The sequence below is a fragment of the Austrofundulus limnaeus genome, unplaced genomic scaffold, assembly GCF_001266775.1.
Source record: "Austrofundulus limnaeus strain Quisiro unplaced genomic scaffold, Austrofundulus_limnaeus-1.0 Scaffold124, whole genome shotgun sequence".
Taxonomy (NCBI): Eukaryota; Metazoa; Chordata; class Actinopteri; order Cyprinodontiformes; family Rivulidae; genus Austrofundulus; species Austrofundulus limnaeus.
In genome coordinates, this window is record NW_013952526.1 from 311,401 (window position 1) to 320,984 (window position 9,584).

The following is a 9,584-nucleotide window of genomic DNA, read 5'->3' on the forward strand; positions in this document are numbered from 1 at the left end:
ACACACACACACACACACACACACACACACACACACACACACACACACACACACACACACACAGGTACTCATTACGGCATGTTTCCAACCCCACAGATCGATACAAATAGGCCACATTTTCTGCCTGGATAATGACATATTTAATGACCTTCCTCGCCTTTGCTCTCCTTCCCTCGGTTTTCATCAAACACATTGACTCAAGACTCAAGTTTGTTCTCCCTTGTGCACACGCTAACACAATATGCCAAACAGAAAAGTGAAAGTAACATTTTTTTATCCACATGAAGCTTATCTTTCCACTGTCCCCCAATGTCTGTTTCATCAAAGAGTGTCACAGATGTTTGCTCAGTCTTGTCTCTGTGTGCACACATTTAAATCTACATATTCAAGAAATCATATACGTAACTGTTTAGTTGACCTTGGAGTTGTGTATATATATATTTTTGCATATAATGGTTTTAGTAAACTTGAATGGCACACCATAAACTGTCAAGAAGTGTTTCTGGGTCAACTGTAGTAGAAGGGTGAAGATTACAGTGAAAATGCTGATTATTCGCCTGTCACTGACAGCAAATCAATAAAACCCAGCTCACATACACATACACATGCATACATACAAATTCTAGTCCTCTATAAAAAATAACACATGCATATCAGATGCACTGAATATAAAAATACTTCATTACAACATCACTCTGTCCATACCAACATCCCATTTCACTAGGACCTCCTCAATTACAGAATACATTTTCACTCACAAAGTTCAGGCTCAGGGCCTCCTGAGGGTGCTGGTGGGCATGGTTGATTGACCCTGCTTCACCAATCTGCCCAGCTCTCTGCCAGAAAATCAACCAATTAAAAAATGCAGGGACCTTTGCAGTAAGGAGGAGGAAGGTGGTGGTGGTGGTGGTGGGGGTGTTAACAGCAGCTGCTATGCTGAATTTGGAAGCAGCTGTAAGGGCCTAACCTGAATTTGCAGGACATCCAAGTTATGTCTCTATAACACTCTTAAACACAAGTAGAATTGTATGTGCTTTATGCATTTTAAATGCATAGTTTATGAACTGACATGCCTAACAGTGTGTGATCAACAAGTTGAAATATTTGTTTCAATAACAACAGAAGGGATTTTTTCAATAAGCTAATAATAAAAAAGGTATTTAATCAATTGCTTTATTTATTGCCAAGTCATATTCACTCTTCATTAAACCACTGCCCAAAAGGAAATCTGTAACAGATAGTTTTAAAACACAATACATCACAATTTCAGCACTTCCATCTCTGTGCCTGGTTCACTTCTGCCTCCAGAATAACCAGGATCAAATACAGGGTGGGATACAGTAACAGAGTGGTAAAAAAAAAAAAGTATCTTCTGTAATAAACTTTGTTTCAGATGTGAAGTTACATCTCAGTCTCTCTGAGCAGCTAACATAATGAAGCAGTGTCCTTTCTCTTAAAGCCAGATAAAACATGTCCAGGAGTTTCAGGTGTTTATTTAATTCTTTTCTTTTTTTTACATAAATAGGCACAGAGGTTCAGACGCCTGCCAGCTAATAAGTGACGAGTGGACAAGCACGTCGGCTAAATTTTGTTCCACTCTGGCAGATGAAGCAGTGTGCAGAATGGGTGGGGTTTGTACAACAGATTTATGGGTCTATTTAACAAGAAGCCCCTGCTACCTTCATGTCTCACTATCACTTCGTTTATTTTAAATTTTTTCACTTCAGTAGAAAATGAAACTGAAAAAAATATTAGTTTATTTATTTCTTCATCATCAGTGACTTTTTTAAGTGAAGAGAAAATAGGGAAAGAGAGAAAAACCCAGAGAGAAGCAATTAGAAAGATTGAAATAGAGATTAGAAGTATACTAAATGTACACCAAGACAAAACAGGACCACACACCCAACATCTGTCTGCTCACCTGAAAAATAAATGGATAAATACATGGAGGGCATATATACTGTAAATATATACACATACCCATACATATATAAATATATACATATATACATGCCTACATTCGTAAATATTGTCAGTATATACACACAGACATACAGTTTGTACACACTCAGTGACCAGTCAGAACCCCCCGGATCAGAACACCAGTTTGTGAGCAGTTGTGAACATGCGTGTATATACATGATTTCTCCAAAGGAATATGTATTTAACAGTGACTGTGGAGGACCGAAGACCCAACCTCCAAGAYACGAGGCTGACACAGGGAAGACAAGAGCCCAAGGGCCCGAGAGGGATCCCAAGCACAGAGCCCCAAGGGGCACCCGCACGGGAAGATCCGCACACCCACCCCCCAGATCAGACCATAGGGGAGAACTGGGAGAGTCCCCCCAGCGACCACACGCACAGCTCCCGGGGCTAGCAGAGACAAACTCATGGGCCCCACTGGCACCCGCCACACCAGAGCAGACCCAGGAAAGGGTACAGAGGTCCGGGCTCCCAGGGCGCACCAGGACGCCCGGCCAGCCCCTCGCAGCAGAGAAGCCATGCCCATGACCACCCCACCACACCGCCAACGGCCAAGTGCACCCCCCCCCCCCAGCCAATCACCTCCCAGAACCCGGCAGCCACCCCGGCCAGGGGGCCACCCACAGGAAYCAAGAGCCACACCTCAGGAGACCAAGCAGCACCAGGGAGGATGGAGAGCCAGCCCCGCCCCCAGCAACCATCCAAGCCCCGAGCCCACCCACAGCCCAGGACTGCACCCGGCGGCCTGCCCTTCTTCAGGACCCCCTCCCCAAATGGCAGTCGGGGAATGGGATGGGAATAAAGACCCTGACACCCACACCCCCACCCCCAGATGTACTGTTGGTACGTGTTGTTCTATAGAGCAATTAAAAAGGGAAAGAAGAAGAGGCAGAGGCCRGCGTGGTGCCAGTTTCCCCTCTACCACTACTCTAACCCAAAACCCTAAGAGTCAATATGCAAACCTTGTGGGGTGGGCACAGGCACAGGAGGCGAGAGTGGTGCCATCCGACCACCTATAGCCATGAGTGCCCACCWTAAGTTCCTATATGTGAATGYCATGAAAATKTTAAGAGTGAATGTCTAAGATGTDCAATAAAATTTGGGGACCAGGTGGTTATGGCAAATAGAAATGTAATACTGTTGTTCTTATAAAACAACTGTGCACCAAAAAAAAAAAAAAAAACCTACATGGGTGAAGTTCAAAGTGAAGAGGATGGAGGTGTGCGGTGAGGGATGGGGATAATAAGTTGAAGGAGTAAAATGCTCCCATTGGGAGTCAGCTCCCCCGCTGGCCCCAGTAAGCCCTCCCGTTCCCTGAAACCCACCCAGGAAGAGCAGCCCAAATACCTCTCCCTCCAGGCAAACCGCCAAGCCCACGGAACCCCAGACCATGGACTGACGGAGCCCCAAAGGCCACCAGAAACCGGGACCAACACTCCACCCCCCAGAGCCACACAGACCCCCAAAACCTGACCCCAGCCCCATAGCCGGCCCATCGCCCAGAGAGGCTACCGTTCCCCAGCAAGGACGACCCAGCCAAGAGCGCCCACCCAACCACCGACAGAGCAAGGGGGCACCCAGGGCAGGCCCCTGCCACAGGAAAGGGGCCAACCAGCCGGCCCAGCATGGCCCCCAGCCACCACCAAAGGCCACCAACCCAATCCCCACCCCCAGAAGACATACTACACCCACCCTAACATTCGGGCCACTATCAGAACATATAACACAAAGACACCCGGGCTGGGTCGACCCCCCCCACGTGACATGGGGGCTGACATGGGTCGGCCCCCATGTCACGCCCCCAGCCAACCCTACCCTACCCAAATAAAAATTTCCAATTTACTCTATCAAATGCTTTTTTCTGCATCTAGAGACAAAATAGCCATTTCAATATTTTTACTGTATGAATAATCTATTAAATTATATAATTTACGTGAGTTTGTAGTCAAGTGTCTTCTTTTTATTAAACTGGCTTGGTCAGGATGAATTAAGAAAGGAATTATCTTCTCTGATCTTTTAGAGAGAGCTTTACAAATTATTTTAACATCAATGTTAATAAGGGAAATGGTATGATAACTTGTAGGTAGTACTGGGTCTTTACCTGGTTTTAATAGGAGACTGATGTTGGCCGAATTCATTTGTTATGGAAGCCTGCCATGTTCCTCTGATTCCTGAMGCATTCTGAAAAAATACTGGTGCCAGAATATTCCAGAATTCTTTATAAAATTCTGCTGGGAACCCGTCCGGACCTGGGGTCTCATTTATAAAGGATTGCGTGGAAACCATACTAAAAGTGAACGTACGGCCAAAAGGCGGAAATGGCGTATGACAAAAAAAATTCAGATTTATAAAACAGTGTGTACGCATGTTTCTGAGCATCTTTCCTTTATAAATCACAGCCGCACGTCAGAGTTTGCGCACGAGGTCCCGCCTCAGATTCTACCCTCTACATACCCACACTCAACCATAAACAGTCAATGCAAAGTACCTCATGAATGTTAAGATGTATTTAAATCAGTCAGATGCTCAATGCCAACAAAAGTACTTGGTTCAGACACGCTCTATCGTGCGTCTGGAGGTTGACAAGTGCTGACTGACAGCTGCTCACGTGAACAGAATGTCTGTAATTGACACAGATTTTCCCTCATTTTGCTTTAGAGTAATCTAACGATTTTTATAAAAATCTCAGCTTCAAATTAATTTTCTCACAGAGCCTGCAGGACGATAAAAACAACAAAAAAAAATTAAATTAAGTCAGATAAAATTAAAAGTAAGTCCACCGCTTTTCTCCTCATCCTCTCCCCCTCCTGCCTGCTCTGTTATCCGCGGCAGACACCCGCCCCGCACCCCCACACACACACACACACACACACACCCCGCGCGTGACAAACACGGACTTTAAACGTGGTTTTATGACATCCACACTGGCAAGGTGGGCGCGCCCTGCACGTGTATCTAAAGCGTGACTTTTGCTGTCCAGCTGTTCTTGTTGTGGAGGGGTCTGTGGGTCAGGGAGGGGTCTGTGGGTCAGGGTCGTCTGAGGACGAAGCAGATGAAGGGTTTGTGCACGGGAACTTTTATTTAAGATTTAAGTTTTTTTTTTTTAATTTCAAAGGTCCTCATGGCTCAGCAGCAGAAGCATAAATATTCCTGTTAAGAAAACTGATGATAAAGTTGAATAAAAATCTAAGTCTGATGAAGTGAAATTAAATATCTGACAGTGATCATGACGCAGTGTGGCTCTAATTCCTCACTTCACCATCTGTGTCGCAGTTTCACGTCTCCAAGATGAGCGTACGCATGGGTCAGAGCTGGCGTGAGGCACCGTACATTTTCACTCAAGTTTGGATTTTATAAATCACAACCTTGGCGTAAAAAGTGGCGTACGCAAATTTCTGGGCTCAAATTGTGCGTACGCCAGTTTTATAAATCTAACCCCTGGAGCTTTCTTGTTTGGCATGTTTTTAACAGCTCCACATAATTCAGCTGATGTTATTGGAGAGTCTACTTCTAAAGACTGGTTACTGGATAATTTTGGAAGTGACACTTTTCCAAAAATTGTTCAATATCCTTATTTGAAGGGTTTGTCTAGTTGTTGTGTCAAGAATTTAGTTTTTGTCTATGTATTCATTTAACTCTAATTTTGCCTTCCGCATTTTTTGCTGTATTTCCTCGCCTTGCAAAGTTCCTAACAATTTGATGGCTTCCTCTAAATAGTGAATACTTTCATTTTTTTCTTTTTATTTGTTGAATATGATATTATCTTGCCTCTCATAACTGTTTTCCCTGCCTCCCAGAGAGTAGATGCTGATGTTCCTGGTAAGTCATTATACTCTAGATATGATGTGCATTCCTCTTTAAAATATTTTAGAAACTGTTCATCATTGAGCAATGATGTATCGAATCTCCAATTTATGTTTGTTTTTATTTCTTTCTTATTACCTACGGTTAAAGAGACTGGTGCATGATCACTGACAGCAATAGGGTGTATCTCACTGTCTAAAATGTTGGTCAGCAATGAAMTTCTGACTAAAAAATAGTCCAGGYGAGAATAAGAGTGATGAACATGTGAGAAGAACGTATATTCTTTGTTGTCAGGGTGAAGAACACTCCATGCATCGCAAAGTCCATAATCACTCATATATTGTTTAACTATGTTTGTGGATTGCCAACTGCGCTGAGCTCCAGCCGTATTCATCCTGTCGATGTTGTTATTTAGAACAAAGTTGAAATTGCCTCCAATAATCAATGAGCAATCCAGGTGATTTGATAGAACAGAAAAGAAATCATGAAAAAAATGAGGCACCATTCACATTTGGACCATATAAGTATGCTTGCAATACAGTATTTTTGGCTAAATAAAGAAATTTTAATATTATATATCTACCTTCGGGTCAATAACTGTATCTAATACTGTGAAGTTGATAKTTTTATGTATTAATATTGCTACCCCTATTTGTCTTGAATTATAACAGGCTGAGAATATGTTAGGGAACTCAGGAGATTTAAAATCATCCACAGTTGAATTTAGTTTTTGAATTTCTTGTAGTAATACAATATCTGCCTTTAATCTTTTAAGCTGGTAAAAAATTCTATTTTTTTTTTTCAGTTTGTTACCAGCCCCATTCACATTCCAAGTGACAAATCTTAAAGTGCCCAGCCGTGTACATGTAAAAATAAAGTAAAACCACATTATTTATCATAGAAATAAAAGGACCCAGGGAAAATCRTAATCACTGATTGTTGACTATGTAAAATTTTGACGGTAGTAATATAGAAAAAAAAAAGATGTAGGTGCTGTGACGATATGTGAAGCATATTCTTTATGAAGCATTTGAATGTATGGGAAATAATTGAGCATGAGTATGTGTGTCTGTGTGGAAATAGGTTTGCATCAAAATAAGAAAAAACATAAAAGAAGAAAGTGATGTAATAATAAACGAAGAAAGAAAAATAAAGAAGAATAAAGCCATGGAGTTATACCCGGGTCTCTAAACAGCTGACCGTTAATGAAAAGCTTATTTACRGATATAACAGCCCTTCTGCCTTCAGTGATGTTTTTTTTTTTTTTTTTCTGATCGGAAACAGAAAGCGTCTTCTATCCAGAATCTGTTTTGGAAATTGATCATTTACGCTGAAGTTCCTACCACGCAACTCCCTGCCTCAGCTCTTAACTTTTTTTTTTTTTTTTAATTTTATAATGCTCAAATTTAGCTATAATTGGCCGCGGTAGTTTGCTGTTAGGCTTCTTACCTCCCAGTCGATGTACCCGGTCAAACTTGATCTTGTTCACCGTATCTCGTGGAAGGTTCAGCTTTTTCTCAATGAAATCACGGACCGATTCCTCCAGGTCATCCTCCGCTTGCTCTGGTATCCCCGAAAAGACGAGGTTGTCCCGCATACTCCGGGCCTGCATGTCCAGGATGGACTCTCTCATCCTTTTTTGCTCTCCACATAGCTGTGTCATCTCCTCGGTGAGTTCTTTAACCGACTCCCTCAGCTGGTTATTTTCTTTTTCAAGCGAAGTTACCTGTTTTTGGCTAAACTCTAGAGACTCCCTTAGAAGCTGGAATTCCTTGTGGAGAACCTCCACAAGGGCGAGTCGGCCATCCAAGCTAGTTAGCTTCTGCTCAATAGACTCCAGGATATCTGTGAAACTTGTTTTATCTGGAGATGTAGTGTTGTTGGAGCCCTCAGAATGGTTACGTTTCGCTAGCGGGGTGCTAGCCGTTGAGCTACCTGCAGATGTTAGCTTTGGATTGCCCATAACGATTCTTTCAAAGCACTCGTCAACAAAAAACTCCAGACTCTCCAAGGATTCTTCGTCCAGTTTTTTTGTTAAAATGGAAGTTTAATAATGCTTAAGACAAATTAATTTTTTGCATGGGTATTATGTTTTACCTGAGAGAATTATGTTTACCTGTTTTCCACCATTACTTACGCACAAGTTCTCGCGAGATCTCAGCAGCAGCAGCTCATCCTCTCTACTGAGTCTCACTATCACTTCAAGCCAGATTAAATACCAGCTGACTGGTGGAACAGATCCAATCACTGCAGGATTATGGTGTGCATATTTTTTCTCCTCTTGATTTGAATTCACATATTTATAGAATGAATGGAATTTCAAATCTAGCTAAACAAAATACTTCAAATAAAATATACTTCAGTAACATTATAGATTAGAAAAAAATATATTTTAAAAAGTTCAAAGTACATATTATGTGCTGCGAGTAAATGTAATTTGCAACTTTCCACTTAAAAAACACCCACAGCTGCAACAAAGTACTGTACGTGTATCATTGAAAATAAAAGATTTAAAACAATAAAAAATGTTATAACAATCTATATAAAAATATATACCGTAACTAAATGGAAATGAAAGATTGAAGAGCACAATTCAAAGCACTAATCATTTCTTAGCCGAAGGCTAAGCAATAAAAACACAACACCAAACAAAGTGTATATTGGAGTCTATTGAAACAATATGTTTTTTCTCATATAAACTAATTATTTATGAGTTTAGCTCCATTCTTACTTACATATGTTGGGAGAAATCAGGTGCCTCATCATTGACATTGGCCATTCTAATCCGTACTGTTGTGGTGCCTGTGCGAGGGGTCTCTCCCTTGTCAATGGCCATGACAACAAACTCATACAGGTGATTGGGTCTTTCGTAGTCCAAAGGCCCCGCTGGGAAGATGGTCCCATGAGGGGAAATGGAAAAATCTGGACTCAGGGTATAATAGGTAAGCTCTGCATTCGTGCCTGAGTCACAGTCACTGGCTGACACTAAAGAAAATAGACAAGAACAGAAAAAAATAAAATAATTTAGAAGAGCTAAACACCAACAACACTGAACCTTAATGATGACAAATCTACAGAATCTAAGTTAATGAAGTAAAAAATGCAGAAAAGCTTAAGGGTTTTGCAGCTGCAGTGGCTGTATGAATGTGTTCAAATGTATCAATAAGAATTCAATTAAATTCAACTTCAAAAATACTTTATTGATCCCAGCGGGAAGTTAGGTAAGAAACTGTGTAAAGTACTTTAAAGAAGAACCTGAAGACATTAAACAAGTATTGTGTAATTATTGAGTATTTACTGTTTTACCAAAATGGAGAATGTACACACACACAAAAAAAAAAAAACATTTTTTGTTTATCCCTGTAAAGGGTTTAGAATATAGTAGATTTGTTCTATTTATTTGGCTTTTTTTTTTTCATTTCAGTGCTTTCAACGAAAGCAATGAATTCCTACAGTCTGTGTGACAAATGCAATGATGGAAAAAAGTGAAGCTCCCACTCCTTTAAATGTTGGCCTCTGCAGCACAAGTTAAGTGATATTTACACAGCAAGAACTGTAAGGACAGTCATTTTGAAACACTTCTGCTCTTGCAGCACACATTGGGAATCCATGAAGCCAAGACCAAATGGCCACAAATTGATTGCCTTGCTAAAACTGAAAAGACCACCAGGGAGTTGAATAAGCATATTTTACACTAACAAGAACATTTCACCATCAAAAACTCAATTCTCCAATTCACCTTACACTGCATTTAGCTCATATGCCCATACAAACAAAACATACACATAATACATGCA

General features: G+C 41.2%; 1 protein-coding gene across 1 annotated transcript in view; it reads right to left on the reverse strand.

Moving 5' to 3' along the window:
* The window catches only part of si:ch211-186j3.6 (neural-cadherin), a gene marked incomplete in the record, with an annotated part of 280,048 nt that overhangs the window by 160,569 nt on the left and 109,895 nt on the right, over window positions 1-9,584 (reverse strand). Inside the window, 1 exon segment of the mRNA XM_014015180.1 lies at window positions 8,523-8,772. Coding sequence (XP_013870634.1) covers window positions 8,523-8,772 — 250 coding nt within the window.